The 20,062-nt window shown below is 39.4% G+C and overlaps 1 protein-coding gene across 1 annotated transcript in view; it reads right to left on the reverse strand.

The window, feature by feature from the left end:
• The window catches only part of LOC119422360 (voltage-dependent T-type calcium channel subunit alpha-1H), a 98,703-nt gene that overhangs the window by 73,908 nt on the left and 4,733 nt on the right, over nucleotides 1–20,062 (reverse strand). Inside the window, exons 3-6 of the mRNA XM_037689716.1 lie at nucleotides 3,001–3,094; nucleotides 2,685–2,818; nucleotides 2,229–2,326; nucleotides 215–374 (exon numbers count right to left, since the gene is read on the reverse strand). Of these exons, the coding sequence (XP_037545644.1) occupies nucleotides 215–374; nucleotides 2,229–2,326; nucleotides 2,685–2,818; nucleotides 3,001–3,094 (486 nt within the window). The remainder of the gene's footprint in view (nucleotides 1–214; nucleotides 375–2,228; nucleotides 2,327–2,684; nucleotides 2,819–3,000; nucleotides 3,095–20,062) is intronic.

Consider the following 20,062-nt stretch of genomic DNA (forward strand, 5'->3'; position numbering starts at 1 on the left):
ACACACACACACACACACACACACACACACACACACACACACACACAACACACACACACAGAGAGACATAGACTAAAATGGCAGCAGGTAATCATAAAGGTTTTGATTTTACATGTGGGGCTGGAGTGTGCTACAAATTTTGAAAGTTTTGTTTTTCTCCAAGTGATTCATCTCCTCGGAGGAGTCTTTGTTGTTGGTTACCACGGTAACTTACATTCTGACATCCTCTCCCATGAAACAGCGATTCCTCAGTAGCCCCGCCCAGAGCTGAACACCAACAATGCCGAAGATGAAGAAGACAAAGAAGCAGAGTGCCAGCACGTTGCCCAGCATAGGAAGTGTGTCCAGCAGGAGGGTCACCAAAATACGCATACCTGCCAAAACACATACACTGTGAGCACCAAGACACCAAGAATTTATTTCTTCTCATTGACAGGACATCATTTAAATTAACCAGAAAAGTAAGAAATATTTAAATATTTTCCACAAAACTAAAGTAGAACAAATAGGTAACAAATAGCTTCTGTTTCTGGTTAAAGAAAACAAGTTATTGCAATTTGATAAAAGCATAAGGACATTTTACACATTTTTCACGGTCGTGGCTGTGAGTGGTGAGTTTGCTGACTTTCAGCTGAGGACACCCCAACGACAGATAAGCCATGCAGAATGTGCAGAAACAGCTGCATAGAGTCCAATTAGCAGGAACTGAAAGTTGACAAATTATTATAAACTTGGACATGTCCTGCACGGTCATCATATTTATGGTTTTGTTCAGCAAACGGCTTTTTGAAACCCAGAAAGATCAGCAGACTGTTTCTGCTGATGTCTCTGCCAGGATTGTACTGCAGCCATCTCCTCTTCCTGTTTGCTTCTGGGCATTGTGCCTTCAGCTTGGTCTATAGCAAGTCAAACAGACAATCAGTTTTTTTTTTTGTTTTTTTTTTTATTGTAGATGTACCATGTGGGTGCTTATACTTACGTGCACCGTAATAGTCTATTTATGAATATTTTGTATCAGTAGTTATTGGGACAAAAAAGTTCTGAAAAAAATTCAAAAGGGCACAAATTTTTTTCTTATCACACAATATTGTGCTTTGTAGTTGGAAGTCATCTCAGTGTCTTAAACCATTTATACAAAACGTTTCCTTTTTTTGTGTGTGGGAGTTCCAGTTTTTCCTGCTACTCTGAAGACACTAGATGATGCCAACATTTCCACACCTGAAGAAAATCTCCTTAATGAGACACAAGGAGTATGAAAGGCAGTAGATGACTTCTCCTCACCGCTGGAGCATTACATGCCTCGGGTAGTCATGCTTCTAGCCCTTTTGTATTCTATGATCTTTGAGAAATATGTACCCGTGTTCCTTTTGCTATTTACATCATCCCTCCTTGTGAACTACCTGTGCCTGGACTTCTTTGAAGAACCCCTGGAAATCTCTTGTGTCTCCTCAGCTGTCTTCCTCGCCTTCTAACCAAACGCCCTACTACCCAACCTACAGTAAGATCTGAAATCTACCAACAATATTGTCTTGGAAAATATCATCTAACTCCTGTCCTTGCTCCTCAGAGTTCCTGATGTGCTAAAATCACTTACATTTTATTCTCTGTCTTTAAGTTTCTTCACTCCTTAGTCCTTGTCTCTGGGCGTTCAGTTAAACATAACAGTTTGAGAGGTTTGCACTGTCCTTAAAGGGGACGTTTGCTCATTTGGTCTTTGTTTTTGATAAGTAATGTTCTATCAGATAGTTATCAATAGTTAGTACCTTGCCATGGTATCGGTCATCAAACAAAGTGTGATGAAAAAGGTCTTTGTGTAGGCTAGGCTAATGGCTAGCTTAACAACAACCTGTTTTATATAATTACTCAGGTTTATGAAACAAATTTCTTAAAAATGTCAAACAAGTGCGAATAAATGTTATAGTAACCAAAATTACATTTCTACACTTTTCCATTGTTTGTTTAGTTTGATGAAGTTTTAGTTTCATAAATACTTTGCTTCGGCGTATAAGTCGCAGGGCATGCAAATTAGGCAAAAGATTGTGAGTTATACAGCAAAAAATACGGTACTCAAAAAACATGAAGCAGCCACTGAAAATGGAATTTTTAGGTCAGAACTTAACGGTAATGTCAATTTACAATCAAAACACAAGAAATACTAATAAATTTCTTATCTAAATATTACATGAAGCTGAATGTTGGAGAAAAAAAAAAAAGAGAGAGAAACTCACTGGGAACTCTGTTGATGGCTCGTAGTGGGCGGAGGACTCGGACGGTCCGAATAGCTGATAGGCTGACGTTGTGTCCATCCAGAGAATACTCCAGCATGCTGCAGGGAGGGAGAGCCACCAACATGTTTTTGGCACCCTGATTGACCTGACCTTGGCAAATTCTGAGAGTCTACAGGGACTGCATTCTCAGGGATAAACAGCTTTTTAAGTACAAACCACTGAGGTCTGTGTCTCTCCGGACCGAGTAATTATCATTCTGTGAAGTAATCGTAGCTACACACACACACACACACCTCCATCTGTACATCTGTGCACGCGCAAACACATGCTTGACATTTAATTGGCATTAAACAAGTGTCTAAGCTTTACACAAAACACACACATACACACTTTTGGCTCGTATTTAATGTCAGAGGAGTATATGTGCATGTGGATGTGTGTCTGTAAGGCGCTCACCCCACAATAACAATGAAGAAGTCCAATCTGTTCCATGTGTCGCCCAGATAACCTTTCTGACCTATGACCCCAAGAGCCACCATCTTCACCAGCATTTCTCCGGCAAAGAAGACAAAGATACCATCATCTAGGGCCTGTGCACAAACACAAACACACACACATACAAACACAAACACGCACACACAGAAAGGATTGGTGAAAATTAATCAATTCAAATGAAAATCAAAACAAAAACTTCTCAGAGCTTTGAGAATAGTCACACAGCTGAATGTAACTAGTTTCAAACTTCAAGTGTCAGATTATGTGTGTGTGTTACCTGCAACAGGTGAGGGGTGTGGCCACAGGGCTGGAACATCCCCAAAGTCACACAGTTCAGCAGGATGGCCAAAATGCTTACACGTTCAAACCAAGTGACACAAGGTTAAAGGTCAACACCAGGACAGAGTTGGAACATTAATCAGAATGATCAAAGGTTTATTGTGAACCTACTTTGTTTAGCAGGCGCTAACATGAACTGAAGTTCAAACTTACAAGACAGCATTATTGCAAAGACACGTTTTGTTCCCATAGAGCTGACAGTGAATGTATAATTTATTCAATAAATGACAGATGGGATGATGATCCCTCTAGAAACTCACTAAGGACAAGCTCTTGTTAAATGATGGCTTTATTTAGCTGAGCAACGACTCAACTTTACTTCCATTGCCCGATCACTTTAGCCACTGTGAGGGGTATAAAACACAAATTAAACTATAAAAAATACTTTTCAGGGGTATGTACATTTCATGCATACATGCATTTAAGCAGCACATTAACATCATATGCACAAATACAGCTGATCTTGTATCCTACTTATCAGCACTCTACATGGTTAACAAGTCGGCAATACTCCGCTCAACCACTTCTAACCATCATTAATGGTAACAATATTGTTAGACAAATGAAACAACATCTGCCAATTTGTGAATAAATTAAATGAAAAATAAATATTTAACATAAACTTAACTGTCAGTTACAGGGGGACAAAGTACAGACATAAAAAAGCTAAAGGATACACCCAAGTTCATGCTCATTAAACCAGGTAATAATCCAACAATGTTCGGTCAGGTCATCTGGAAAGTTTCTTTTGTTGCTGAGACAATGAAAGGATAGTTTGGTCAGTTCTGAATTGATGATCTGTCAAGTAGTTGTCAACAGCTGGTACCTTATCAGCACCTCATCACTAATGTATCCAGTAGCAATAGAAAAATTATGTGTCATATTTCACCTCTCTCTGCCACCTGCCACGCTCACTTCTCCACCGGTCATCAGCGATCTTGCCCTGCACCTGCTCCACACTATTTAAGAGCCCCATCCACAACAAACCTCTGCCAGATAATTGAACCCTTTATGGTACTAGATGTCCAGCACTTGGTTCACATTCTTGTCTGATTCTCTTGTCTTGACCCCACGCCTATCTTATGGATTTACCGCTCTTCCTGCTCCCCATCTGGTCTTCGTCTGCCCTTCTAGTCCTGGTAACTACAACTTTTTCTGGCCTACGGATTCTAGATTACGGACTACACACTGGATTTGTATTTGGACCTCTGACTCCCTGTGCTTGATTCCTGCTTCGTCTTTCAGACCACAGCCCTGGATTGCCCCACTGCTCGTATTAATCACAGCATTACTCTGCAGCTGCTCTTCCACCAGTTGCAGTGACGTCATCTCATCAAGTTCCAACAGGTGACTCCCACCTCGTCAGCCTGAGAAGGTTAGTGGCTGTTTCTCTGTTTACAAACGAGTTTCCAGAAACATACAGCCAACTGTCATATCTCTGCAGATTTGTCCCCACACTGGATCCAGACTCCCACCAGCAGCTACAAAACAAACTTTTTCAACCCTTCTTGTTGTCTGGCTGTGTTACTGAATCCAAAAACCTGATCCTTGTCAGTATGTGAATAGTCTACGTGGAGAAAAATGCAAAAGTCCAGTTCTGATTGATAACAAGAGTCTGTTTTATAATGTTTCCAGACTTATAAAATAATTATTTTCTTAACTACGACATACTGGTGTAAAAAGACGCTACGTTAGCCAAAAAGTATGCATCAACACTTTTACATGACTGTTTCTTTAGCTTGATGCTGTTTTCTCAACCAAATAATGTCTGTGTTACGACAAAAATATAATGTATGTGTTCTGAGCACAGATCATTATATATCAATGGCGCTGAGGTTGACAATGCGTTGGTTTGCCTGTTCAGAGCATCTAGTCTGTCAAAAAGGTTTACTCAACTCCGGGTGGACTGATACATTCAGCAGGGTCAGAACACTAACAATTACACAATCTATCAGTGCTCAGCACACACACATTTTCATAGTAACACACACATTTCTCTGTTAAGAAAACACCAACAGATTACACAAACGATGCCATGCAAAAGCTTTTGAGAAAGAGCTGCTTTCTAAGGCAATAATGAACATAACAATATGAAACAGACAATCATTTGGCTAATCGTTAGCCAGGACACAGCCCTTTTCACCACACTGTGTTTTAAAACTGATAAAACAAGAAATGATAACTATTAGACAGAACTTTACTTCAAAATTGACACATTTCTGGGATATCGCAAGTTGCCAAGATCAGTTCCGGTCCTCCCTTACTCTGAGTGTTCAACAAGAGAAATGTGAGATCTGTGCATTGCAATCCTTATCTTTCAATTTCTACACCAAAGCAAAACAAATGTGTTTGACAATGGCATGAACATACGAGGTACAACTTCACCACATATTCCAATAAGCATCTTCTTTGAGGTCAAAAGAGATGAATTTTGTCCACGAGCAAAGTTTGTACATCTGGCCCCAAGTGGCTTTGAAGGCCAGGGCATATAATTCACATAATTTTCATATTCATCAAACCATTCAGTGACCTCTCCTGCCCTGAGAGGAATCATCTGCATTTATTATCTTTCTCCAGATTTTCTTTTTGTCTGTCACCTTTTAGAACCACAGCCAACGGTAATGACTGCAGTAACCCTTGGGAGGCCCTAAGGAAACTGAGATGTCAGTGTGAAAGGTCTGTGTTGGAGTGTACAAAACGTGTGTGTGGACCACACTTTCATGACTTCTTTGACTAAGTTTAAATGTATAATTCAGATTGTTTAATTTAGGGATCTTGGAAAAAGGGATAAACAATTTGTATTTGACCTGTTGTTGATAGCTCTTCTGATAATCCCAGTTTGGAAAATAATGATTATCTTAGTTAGCAGCTAGCCTGAGTGGGACCAGGACCAAAAGGGATTGCTGTTGTCTTAAAACAATTCCAATATCCCAACTGTAGTGGTTCAGATTAACACTGATTGATTAAAAAAAAAAAAAACATTGTTATTCAGGATAATAACTCCCCAGATGAGATTGTGGAATCCTTCTGCTGCCTCAGAACCATCATTTCCCAGGACTTGAAGGTGGAGCTGAATGTTAACTGCCTTTAAAAATTAAGAGCAGGTGATGTACAGCCTGAGTCAGGTGAAGGAGCTCAACCTACTAAAGCCAATGATGGTGCATTTCCATTCCTCCATCAATGAATCCATTCTCTTCACTTTCATCAAAGGTCTGGGAAGTAGTAGCCAAAGACAAAGGGAGAGTGCAGCAGGTCATCAGTGCTGCTGAGAAGGTGACTGGCTGAAAGCTGCCCTCTCTCCAGGACCAGCACACCTCTTGGACCTTGAGGCAAGCTAGATGGATTGCTCCTGAACCCTCCCACCCTAAAAAGTGGACTTTTAGGATTTCTCCCCTACAATTTTAGGCTATGGTCCATTAGAACCAGTACCAAAATTTAATAACATTCTCTGTTCTCAACATACAAACTCTCAAAACAAGAATATTTGACATGATTTTGCTTTTAAAGTTGAACCCGCATGCAGAAAGGCAACAGGAGACTCCAAGTAAAATAAGTACTTAAGTTTATTTTTTAAATAAACCAAACAAAATGCTGAAGGGGCAACAAAAACTTACTTCCAGTGAGATGACGGAGGAGCAGAACATGCAGCCGTAGGAGGACAATGCCCAGACACAGGAGGAATGGAAAGACACTGACTTTATACAGATACTGACAAGACACGATGACAAACACCTGGGGTGGTTAGAAACGAAGACAGGTGTGACACAAGGAAGAGAAACACACAAGACAATAGAAAAACATAGAAACCCCACAATATTAAGATTAACTTCAATATTATACATTGTGTTGTGGCTTTTACTTTTATACTTGGAAATATTTTAAATGTGTGCATCTTCTGCACATCCATATGCACAGCTGCATGTTTTTAATTAGCGTCAGCTGTGTGTAACACTGTCTCTTATTGTATATGGAGTGAACCGTCCTGCACCGTCACCTGGACAAACCCCTTGATTTAAAGCAGTGGTGATTTTAGCCTCTTTTGGAGGGTTTCTTAAGCACCCCTAAAATTTAACTCAGTAAGGAAACTTAGTTCTCAAACCTTAGATTCACCAAAAATATTGAATAAATTTGGAATGAATGATGACAACCTTAAATGGACCAGGAAAATCTATAAATTTATTTGCAAGAGTCAGATCCTCAAATGCGACCTGTCAATCAAACAAGTAGGCGTGTCATCAACTGACCAATCAGCGACCTCAATTTGTCCCGAAGTGAAACGGAAACTTTGCGGCCGGTCAGAGGAATTTCGTGAAAAATCATCAGAAAAAATGGTTAAGGTTCATTTATTTGCTGTTTCTTCTGGCAGTACACCCAGCAGTAAACAGAGAAAGTGTAGATGCTCAAAAGCAAAATTCTGTTTGTGTCGAGAGAGAAAAAAATCTAATACGGCATGGCATTTTTACAGTGTGGCGCATTCACAAGCGTCGGAACAGCTATGGTGCATTTAAGAGCATCAGAATGATGAAATTTTAAAAGAAACAAGCTATAACAGAACTTAACTCAGTAAACAAGACAACTACAGTTGGAGGTTGTTCAAGCTATCTGCAACTGGTAAGATATTTACAGTATTGTTTATAACCTTTTCACAAAACCCCACTTGGAAAAATTCTGAAGTACTATAAAATCGAATTTACAAAACAAGACGAGACTTGAAGGAATGAATCACTCCGAAAAAAAAAAAAAACATCTAACCCTCCAGCTAACAAAGCTAAATAAAAACAACGTCAACTCAAACAACAATTTGTAAAGATACACATTACGCTTTTCCATATTCCTTCAGAAAACTGACTTATCATTCTCTTGAATATGTACATAGATCTGGCAGACCATTCCACAATCCTATTCCCTGAATTATAGTAGACTCTTGTTTCTAATGTGATTCCAGCCACTTCCGCTTTGGTTTAATGTAATTCCATTTTTTCCAAATGTTGTTCATTTACATCTTAGGACCACCATAAGCTGCTCTTAGGCTTCAGTTTGAAAATATTTTGACTGAAGGTCAGCAGAAGGGTGAAAAGTGAATCAGCTGGCGATAACACACTGAAACGAGTTAAGATGATTTCACAAGCACGTTAAAATGTTTACAGTGACAACTACAGAAGCCATACGGCTGTCATGGATGAGCTATTAGACTTTGGAGTTTGTTTCAATGTAAACTTGAGCATCTGCGTTACTTGCTGCTTGTCAAACTGGAGGACAGAGCATGAAGTGAAACGTAGCGAGGTTTAAAACAGGAAAATCATCTGAAAATGAATCTGAGCAAACATGAGCACATACAGTACACTCACACACAGAAGAGCCGCAACTGAACGGATGACAGGAATGTATTCAAAAGGCAAGGACGCATACATAACAAAGCCTAGAGCGTGCGCATGGACACACACACACAGGCACATGTGAGAACACACACACAGAGAGGCACATGGCCACACACACAGTCCCCCTTCCCGGACACTTTGCTCTCGAGAGGGCAGAAAAATTAATGAGAGTACAATCCTTTATCACCCTTGAGACAGAGGGAGAAAAGAGAGGAAGAGTGAAAAGAGCGAGGGTAATCCACTGTCCTCCCTGTGCTACGGTTGCCATGGGAACCCCCCATTTCACCGTGGGAACTGACTCCTGAGTTTCACAATCCGCTCGCATCCTGTCTGGACTGGAACACAACGCAATTAATGCACGCACAATCTAAACACATGGGCACAGACAGACAATAGAGAAGCCGTGTAGTGATGCACAGGCGCCGCTCTCGTTTCCTCACAGCTGCTGGGAGTTGTTTTAAAACTGTTGCATCTGCTCAGCGGCTTTGGCTGTTCTTCGCTACAAACCGCACGCTGACAGCTACGGATAGTTGGGCAGGCGATCAAGCAGGGTCAAGGTGTGAGTGATGGATGAGAGTGGAGTGTTTTCACGTTTGGCACGTCATTCAGCATCTGAGATAAAAACACTGAAGTCCATTCCTCTGTTTCACTCTCTCAATTACTTTTCCTTTATCTCCTTTCGCGCTCTCTTAACTATCGTTTTTCATTTTTCTTTTATTTGGCCCAATTATTTTTTTCCTCCGTGCTTTGCTCCTCCTGCTCTCTGTCTCTCCTTTTTCTCTTTATATAGCGCTGCATAATTTCCCATCTTCATTCCGTATGACTTATTGCATATCTCTCTTCTCATCCTCTCTCGTGCACCCCCCCCCCCCCCCCATTCTCTTTGGGAAGCCTTTTGCTCAGCGTCATCCTTGCATCTCCTTCTGCCATCTCTATGTATGAATGCCCTTGGGTAGAGTTCTAATCTCTATCAGAAACCTGAGCCTTAGACAACAGATAAAACACAACTACTCTTAAGACTTAACATTGCTCGTGAAAACGAAGAGGCAGGGAAGCCGACAGGGTGAGTGGCATGGATACGTCTTCAGTAGGACAAAAAAAAATAGGAGATAAGATGCAATGAGCAAAAACTGTTTAAGGTTTAGGAGACATAAAGTTCATCTAAAAGAGTGAGAGAGGCAAAGACCCTTCAGATTAAAGCTTTTAATTGTAAACAAAGGCAAATGCTGTGTGGCCTCCACGCATCATCTTCCCTCTTAATTGCTCTCATCTTCACATTCATTCTCCCCTCCCCTCTCCGAGAGCCCCCTCCTGACTCTCCTCTTTCATGCTCCCCTTCTCCTGAACTGCGTCTCCTTGAGTGCCAACGCAGGTAATAAAGGTCAGGCAGACATTATAAATCAAATCAGATCACATCAGCCTGATCTTTCTGGCACCATCCTCTACCCTTAGCCAGGACACATGGTAAGGCCAGCATGTGGGAACATTTTCACGTGAAACGTTCAGTTGCTTAAAAGGATCACTCACAGGGACAGGAAGGCAGTCCAGATGCAAGGTCAGGTTGAAGAGATTTAAAGTTTCATCTGAGACCTTTTTCTATAATAGTTTTAAACTATTAAAGGTACTCCATGTAAGTAAGGTTCTGACTTCTCCCTTTACCACTGTGAGAAAACCTTCATGAAACATTTGACAATTGTTTTACACCGGATGCCCTTCCTGATGCAAGCTGGGCTCAACCACACGATTCCAAGAGCACGACACTGACCTCCAAGCTACCACATCCCCACTCAATGTAAAGTATGTAAACACACACAAAAAAAGTTATCCTGATCTGTATCATATGGTGTAGTTTGAAAGAATTAACTCCAGTAGTTTTCTAAATACATTGCTTTGATATGTGGATCTACAAACTACTGTACACGGACGCTTGAGTCATGTGATTTACCTCCATTAGGCCAGCAGTAGTCTTTGTAGGTAAAGAAATACAGTCGAAGTGAACAAAAGTAGACTCTCTGAGCATTTACTTAGGTGGAAATATGCTTTATGGCAAACAAAAGAAGGTTGAGGAAAGACAGCTCTTAAGAATAAATATCGAAGATCAAGAACGGAGATGGAGCTCCATGAAGACAGAGCTTCAAACACACGCCGCATTTCTAAAACTTCTGCTAGATGGGTAAGTTCACATTTGACTTATTTTCAGTCACTTTAGCTGTTTTGGGAGGTAAACAAACACACATGGCAGCTGGCATCTGGGCAAAAATGTTGTTTACAAATTTTTAGTTTAAGCACACCAGGAAAAAAAATTGCAGATTAGGATCATTACTTATGATTTTCTCCTCCTTAAATCGCCTCCTTATTGTGGTGGAGGAGTTTGTGCGCCTGAATGATCCTAAAAACTATGCTGTCAGAGGCAATTGCCCCATGTAGGGTCTCCTAAGGCAGATTGGTCCAAGGTGACAGGCCAGATAAAGAGTGTTTCACAACATGTATGTACAAAAAACAACAAGGAGCTCAATGTCTCTTGCCTGGACGTGGGTTACCAGTGCCCCACCCTGGAGCCAGGCCTGGTGGAGAGGCTTGTCAGTGAGTACAACGGGACTGGGTCTCTACCCATGTGACCCAGTCTGGCTCTGTTGTGATAAAGAGGGAGCTGAGCTGTAAGGCAAAGATCTCTGTTTACTGGTCGATCTATGTTCCTACCCTCACCTATGGCCACAAACTCTGGGTAGTGACCAAAAGAATGAGATCACAGATACAGTCGGTTGAAATGAGTTTCCTCTGCAGGGTAGCTGGACTCTCCCTTAGAGGTAGGATGAGAAGTTCAGTTATCTGGGAGAGACTCAAGAGTAGAACCGCCACTCCTCCACATCAAGAAGAGCCAGTTGAGGTGATTTGGGCATCTGCTGAGGATGCCCCGCTGGGCGCCTCCCTAGGGAGGTGCTTCTGGCATGTCCAAAGGACTTCCTCAATTTTGATGTTTTGAACTATTTTGGCATGACTGCCTCAGAGGAGTTGATGAGGGAGAGGGTGGGCCCCAGAAACCATCTTATCACCAGCAAACTGTTTTGGGTTTTTTTTTTTTCCATTATGCAAGTGTGTTAATTGTGGGGCTCCAGTTTGTTTGTGGCTCCTCAAACTGAAGAAGTCCTTTGGAATAAGGTTGAAATGTCGCAGCAAAAAAAAAAAAAATAAGAAACCGTCCAGATGACCTGACTGAACACCTCTAGTGCTTTAGAATTACAGAAATTTAATTGAGATGGTTTGATTAAAGCTCCAGACGTCCACAACTATTTTCATAATCTGCACTTTTAACTTTAAAGTCCAACACACAAAAGGAGATTTCTGTCCTGTGTTTTTGCATTCAAATGTCTGTTTTGTACTCCAGTAATCCGATGTTTGTTGTATTTATTACTCATGCCGTTTCACTTTTCTTTTGACAATTACAGTCAACACAGTCACAAACCTAAATTTCTTTGGATTTTTATTTTACAAGGTGACAAAGCTCAAATTAAAACTTGTCATTTTGATTTCCAATCACAATATCTGTGAGTCAAAATTAGCATAATTACTTGTTTTTGATTACAAAATGTTAGCTTCTGATTTTCAACAGCTCAATGTTTTTTTTAATCCATTCAGGAATCTGAAAGTGAATGGCACAAGCATGCGCCAAAGTACATTTTCTGCTAATTATTTATACAAGCTGTTTTATTTGCCTGGGCAGAATTGTCTCTCAATCATAAAACAAATGTAGTTTTTTTTTTTTTATATATATGCCTCTTTTAATGTAGTGCAGATAAGTGAAATGCAGTAAAACAGTCTGAAGTGGGAAGTGTCTTCTGTTATGAAACACACAAGGAATTTAGTGAACCACATCTTATCCAGCTGAAGCAAAAACAATTACAGCATCTCCTTGTACCTTCAGTTTTATGTGGCAGAGAACAATAAATTCTGCTCAAGTAGACTGTTTTGCCAGAATGTGTTCAAACTCTACATTAATCAAGACGACAACAGTTCAGAGAAAAACTACTACGTAAAGAAAAAACTCGGGAAAATAATGGTTTAAAAATACATACAGTTCAGAAATTTCTGCTCACATGGATCATTTTCTTACTTAATTATTAATTTAATTAATTAAAATTTTATTTACGGTCAATATGAACATCCGGCAAATAACATTAATATGTATGTATTACAAAAAGCTATCAAAATAATGGCGTTGCTTTAACAAACGCATATCGCCTGAAGCCTTTCAAAGTTTTAGTCTAACATCATCATACGATGGGAAATGGCAGAGAACTTTTTAGGTCAAACCTTGAAGCTTATGTGCAAACCTCATGCTATGTGACTATATCTAACAGGATTTTGTATAATCTGTAATCAGAGTAGGTGCTGAGTGACTGTCAGCTACTACCACACTCAATATCCTTAAAATTGGCTGAGTTGTAGCTACTTTTGTGTTTTCTAAGGTCAGTTGGCTGTGAATTGGGCTGACTCCAAGTTAGTAGATATATATTTGTAGAAAACTTTCTGAACATTTCCTTAAAATCCACAGTAGGGCTACTCAACTGGTGGCCCGGGGGGCAAATCAGGCCCACAGAGGAACTCTGTTCGGTCCACCAATAGGTTAATTTTTAAATAAAACTAGATTTTAAAATCATAAAACAAACTTGCTTAATGACAATAACTGGATGTCCGGCTCCTGAGTTCTTAGCTTTCAGTAACTGTGGCCCCCTGAGCAGTTTGGTTGAATAGCCCTGCCATAAAGTGTTTAATGTGATAACCGTCGGAGGTGACTCCAGTATGGAGGACGGAATGTGACAAAATGAAATAAATACATCATAATGAAATGTATCGTTTAAATATTAAATACACAATTATTTATTTCATAATTTATTTATATACTTCATTTTGTCACATTCCCTCGTGTGTCACCATGAAATGACGTTAACTGTCAGTCTCGCTCCTCAAACTCAGTGGGCGGGACTAACTTTGTCTCAGAAAGCTTCTTCGTTTGCTGCTTCTCATAAAAGCGCGTCTTCTTCTTTACGTTCATGGTATGAAAAAAAGCTTTCCTCCGAATACACGTAAACACAATTACCGCGCTTCCTAAAGTTTCGGAATAAATTTTCTTGCCCGTGGATCAATCGATTATCTGTGAGTTGTCTTCGCTTGCTGTGAGGAGCAGCCAATCAGGCGTCAGGGTCTGTTCACGAGCCGCCCTAGCCCCGCCCACTGAGTTTGACGAGTGAGACTGACAGTTAACATCATTTCACGGTGTCACTGGAGGACGCAAACCGTTACATTAAAATGTGTGTGGGCCGGTGAAGCACCCACACCTGCCTCCACCCTCATTTGCCCCACTCTGTGACCTCGAAAGCCCTTTATGCCTACATCTGCTCCCCTGGGCGCCCTAACTGGAAGCCCTCTGCTCCACACAGAGGGCTGTGGTAGCTCTGTGTTCAGTGGTTGCGTCTGGAAGAGCAGCCGGCGTAAAAACAATTACTGGAAAAAGGAGGATTTCGGTTTAGCGTTTGTCTTTTAGTTCTGTTTGGATGTGATGATCAGTTTGTGTCTTTAGCTCTGGCTGCAGCAACATTTATTTTGTTGTGTTTCTGTTTACGTCACTCATGTTTTGCACAAGTTTACTTCTTATTTTACTTTGAGAAACTGGATTTTTTTTTTTGGGGGGGGGGGGGGGTTGGGGGGTTGTTCAATGCTTCTCCTGCACATCTGCTCTCTGTTACTAATCAACACCTCTGCTTTTCATTTGCTCTTCATTCCTCACTATGTTTGTGCTTTGGTTTGCTTTAATTGTATTTGATTAAAGCTAAAGTTCAGATCTTTTCAAGGGGGGTTCTGTTGAAAGGTTTTGATCTGGTTGTTGTAGCTCTTTGAACAATCTCAGTTTGGAAAATCTGACCAGACTATCAAGCAAATGGTTAATCCAAGTGAGGCCAAGACTAAAGTGGATAGCTCTATTTCACAGCAGACAAATTTACTTGAAAGAGTTGGGATTAAAGAGGACTGTTTTCAGATTAAAGGTTGTGCTTGTGTACATTTTTAACTCTCTAATTGATCTTTAACTTTATGGCAACAACTGTCCCTGAGGAGAAAAGAGAGAAATCAACGGAACTAGTCCGTCTTTTAAAAATGTCTTAGTCTTAAGTAGAAATATCACATTTAAATTACTTCTTTTTTTTTATTCTAGCTTCTTAAGGACCTTTAGTTTGACAAAACATCATAATTCAGTATTTTTAAAAATCAACTATTTATTTGTTTTATGGCAATTTTGTGTGTGTGGGGGGGGGGAATAAGAAAATTTTCCACCTTAGGATGTCTGAACACCCAACTTTTTTTTTTCTTTTTATAAGAATATATATATATATATATATATATATATATATATATATATATAGATCAGTTTAAAAATGAAGCCGTTACTTGGTCTGACTACTGCTGTTATGATTCTGTTCAGTTTTATGTAAAGAGTTTACTGTAATAATTTGAAGAAGTGGCAATATTATTGATATATAATATTATTATTATGTTCATTATGTGAATAGGTAAAGTTTCAGTGTTTTTTGATTCTGTTAATTTTCTCAAAACTGTAAATTTTGGAAGTTGAAATTAAAAATGTTAATTAAGTGCCTCTTGAATGAAAATACCCCGTGTTTAAAAGTATAAAAATTGTATTAACACTATTAAAGAACAGGTCTTAAGTATTTATATTACATAAATATTTTCATTGCATTAAAGAGACAAATTTAAGAAAATTATTTAATAAACTTGAGTGTTATGAGGGGGTCCCTGAACCCAAAAAGTTTGAGAACCCCTGACCTAGAAAACTCATATATAAATCAAAAGTAGAGGGATAGAGGTAAGAGATTTTTCCCCTAAAGAACAGTAAAAAGTACTAATGTGACTGGGAGTTTACAGGAGCACTTTAAACTATTCTGAGCAAGTAAAATAAATAAATAAAATCATTGAATACATTTTAGGATTTGTCAGGAAATTTGTCATGTTTATTGACAACACAAAAAAAAGAAATAAAAACAAACAAAATAATGTGTATGAATTATTTTTTCACCAGGAGATCACAAGGGTTAACAACAGGTGCATACAGGAAGTGGAATGCAGCCCTCGTACTTACACCTGTGCTTTCCCTCCTCGATCACGTCAAGATGTCTGCTGTGAAACAGGTCTACCGTAGCCGTTTTCAAACAAAACAGCTGCAATCTCAAAAACTTGTGAGTAGTTAATGCAAACTGTCTTATATAAATCTTTACGCTGCTGTCAGTTTCTTATTACACGGTTATTCTGGCAGAAATAATGATATGCCTACTGGAAGGGCCGCAGGCTGCACTGGAAGTGCTGCTGCCATATGCGCCTGCAAATAACTTTAAATTCAGTTTAAATAAGCATGTAATACAAAATATACATACAACAACATTTGTATGATTCAGTTTTGAGATTGGAGTCGTTTAAGGACAAGTAATCCAATTGGCCACACTTGGACTAGCTTATTAATCTGGTCAGAAATTATTTCTTAAAAATGAAGTGGGTCAAAAAACATCTACAACAGGTAAGATATTAATAGTTCATTAGCTTTGCACAGAACCCCACTTCAAAAATCAGACCTATTTCTTTAAAATAGCACTCCGTGATCTGCATAACTTTTGTTTGTTTTTGGCGCAGTGCCTTAGATTCCCAAATAAAAGTTGTTTCTATCTTTACTTGTCTACCTCTTGCCTTTGCAGTTCTATATTTGGGCCTTCTTATAACTGCGACATGTTTACACTAACAAATAATTTTTGGTGAGCACACACATACAGGAACAAACAAACACAAACATACAGGAAGTGACTTGTACCTTATGTTCTTAAATGTGGAAAACAAAATGCACACCTGAGCTGCTTGTTCAACTCTATTGTTTGGATCGTGTGAAATAAAATAAATTATAATGGTCCCCATAACTATCAGTCTAAATTAATATGCCAAGACAAACTGCAAGAAACTTTGCTAAAGTGAAACCACATCAAATAAATACTCGGCAACTGTCCCAGTAAAATTAATATACAGTCCATTGCTACTTTGTGGTTTGACTTTTGCGGACTCGCTCTTTTGCGGTTTTTCAATGATTGTCAACTGTAACATTATGCAGGTGATTGGGAAGGTACGGGTTTAAAAGTTGACGAAAAAATGCTTTGGAGGTGCAGACATTTTGTAGTTTTCTTTCAATAAGCCTACACTGTAACACCAGTCAAAGAACTACACTACCCAGAAACCAACAGTGCTTCCGCTCGCTGCTTTCTGCCAAAATGGAAGGAAAGTCTTGATCCGATCCGAACCTGATTAAAAAGTTCGGTTCTTATTCATAGTGACTTCGACGCTCAGTGGAGCCATATGGAACTGGACCAGAACTGGACCAAGGCTAATTCCAGCCTCAGCGGTTACCGTATTTGCCATCGTACACGTCGCATCGCCATATAAGTCGCATCAGTCCAAAAATGTCTAATAAAGTGAAAAAAAAAAAAACATAAAAAAGTTGCTTTGCCGTATAAGTTGCATCTATTATGTGTCACTGCTGACCTCTTGGAAACATGGGCCGGTGTTGTGCCAAAAATTGATTGGCTGCCAAATGGCAGCCACAGGATCGTGCATGGGAGGACTTTAACAAGAATTTAACAAGATTAACACTTTAAAACAATTATTTGTTTGCTCGAAATTATGGCAAAGGTATGTCTCAGTCTAACTTTTTCTTAATAAATGTATTTTGATGGACAAATCATCTGCATTTTAAAAATAGATTTGTGGCTGCAGGAGGCGCAGAGGGAGGACTCGCTGTGCATTTCTTTGAAATTTAACAAAATAAACACCTAAAAACAATTATTTGTTTGCTCGAGATTATAGTAAAGGTGTGTCTCAGTTGGACTTTTCCTAAATAAATGCACTTTAATGGTTAAATCAGCTGCATTTTGCTGTGCCGCCCAGGCAAAATGCAGCTGATTTGATGTTTGCTCCAGGAGTTCCGGAGCAAGACGAATGTGGTTTTATGGCAAGCCAAGTGTCTCATTAACAGTCACCTTTACCTAATAATGAGACACTTGGCTTGCCATATTAGTCGAGGGCCCTCTAGAGGCTGCAAATGATAATGTTCAATATTTTCCATGTCAGAATAGATGAAATCGTCAGATCTCAGCCAAATATTGGATTATAAATATGGGGGGAAAAAAAAACATACATTAGTCAATTTGGTGTATAAGTTGCAGGACTTGCAAATTTATGCAAACAGCTGTAACTTATACGGTGAAAAATATGGTAATTTGAATTCTGCTCGCCGGTGCAGGAAGCCTCTAAAAAGCATATTGGTGCTTAACGGTTGCAAAGAGCCGATCAGAACAGAACCACCGGACCAAGGATGGTGAGTATCCATATAAAATATTGCAGTACTGTACAGTACATATACGCATGTTGTTAAAATTATGTCTGTTTAAGATTTAGAACATTGCAAGAGTGTGGGAAGAGTTTACAAAGCCTTAATATATATATATAAATACTAAAATAAATATAGTGTTCATAGGTCGCGGTTTTGCACCTATCGCAGGAGTGTCTGGAACGTAACCACGTGACAATCGAGGGACTACTGTAGTGAATCTGACCAAAATAACTAACTTAAAACCAACACTTTTATCATACAGGGCTATTCAACTGAAGGTCCAGGGGCCACATCTTTCCCACAGGAAATTCATCGATGAGTTCAAAGTCAAATTAGATTTTAAATCAGAAAGAAAATCAGTGATTAAAATTTTTACAATGTCTAAAATGTCTTATTTCTCCTTTGTTCTTAGTCTTGTCAGTCCAGCTTGTATCTTTGTTTTGCTTTTGAATTTTTCCACTCCGTTGCTTGAGTTATTAAAACATGTCACCTGCTTCCCGAGCTCCCGCTTTGGGTCCTCCAATTTTCATGAATTTTCTGCTTATCCTTCCTCTCTTCTTTGATAATTTGGGTCTCAAAAGTTGCAATTTTTTTCTTTTTCTTTCTGGAAACATTAAGCGATTAGATGCCCAAGTAGGTAAAGAATTTCACCTGTCAGTCTTGCTAATTTGAACAAACTTCTGTAGCCATTACCCTAAAACTTTTGAGCCACACACACGAAGCAAATCCCAAATTAACCTCTTGTAAAAATGATTCTTAATGAAGCAGTGAATAATTCATGAATCATCAGTAAAGCCACTTGATATAATTTATAACCTCTAAAAATTGTACCTCATGAGAAAGTGACACTGAGATGTGGAGACAGGTGGCTTGGGTGAGAAAGTTTGAGGGCATTTTTTTAACAGCTTGGACTCACATTCTCACTTTGGCATCCGCACACACAGACTAGATAACATATAACCTAGTTATGTTCAAAGTCTTTAATGTGTGCATGTGTGCGTGCATGTGTGTGTGTGATATGAAGGTGGGCCAAGACAAGTTGTCAAGTTCCCTGGCTCCACCCCCTGAGGAGTGTGACAGCTGGTAACCATGGAAACTCGCTCTGAAATCATGTTAATTGGCTGAAAATGACTCTGACGGCTCACCCTACTTTGAGTTCGATCTCCTTTTGTTTGTGGCAGTCTCCCTATCGCCTACTTACACACACCTCAACCCAATTAAGAAGCCGTTTAGAAAAAACAGAAACACGGTGGAAAAACAAAAAGGGTTTGACTGATACTGAGGAGAAACGAAAGAGAGAGAGACAAAAAAGAAAGGTTGGCACAAAAAGGCTCAAGCAGAAAAGTCACAGAATCATCTTAGACTGAAGAACAGGTTCTTATGATTTATGCACTGCTGAATTAGTGGGGTTTGTGTGCGTGCGTGCGTGCACATTTCACCAAGCATCGACATCAAGTGTATGGCAAGCCCATTTCTCGTAAAGTAAATTTCAAACAAGGACATTTTTACTTCACATTCACGAGTGCTAGATGTTCACTTCCAAATATCTACAAACTGGAAACCACAGAAACAAATGGACAGCTTTCTAGAAAAATGTTACACACAATCCAGTTGTGTGTAAGTGTTAAAATTCCATCCATCCATCCATCCAATCATTCTCTTTACCAATTTCTTCCTTTTTGTGTCAAGGGGGTCACTGGTGCCCATATCCAGCTATCACTGTACGAGAGGCAGGGGACACCCTGGACAGGTCTCCAGTCCATCACAGGGACATAAAGACAAATGAGACAACCATTCACTCTCTCACTCACACTAGAGTTACCAATCAGACTAACATGCATGTTTTTTGGTCTGTGGGAGGAAACTGGAGTACCTGGAGAAAACCCACGCATGCACAGAAAAACAATTTCAGACATCAGCATTAGGAATAAAGACATAATGCAATTACAGTATTTCCAGTAATTATTGGATTAGTGTTTAGGAGCTTTCCGAGTGCAGAGGACGCCCCAATGTGTTGATCCATCGCCCGCTCAATTCTGCCATCGCTCGTTAATGACAGAAGATATCTAAAAGTTACGAACCAGTTTAGCTGTCAGTTTGAATAAAGTGGATATGTATTTCAGATAGACATTTAAATTATTTGGGGTTAAAAGGGTAATTATATATATATATATATATATATATAT

This window comes from Nematolebias whitei, chromosome 16 (genome assembly GCF_014905685.2).
Source record: "Nematolebias whitei isolate Nwh7 chromosome 16, NemWhi1, whole genome shotgun sequence".
NCBI lineage: Eukaryota > Metazoa > Chordata > Actinopteri > Cyprinodontiformes > Rivulidae > Nematolebias > Nematolebias whitei.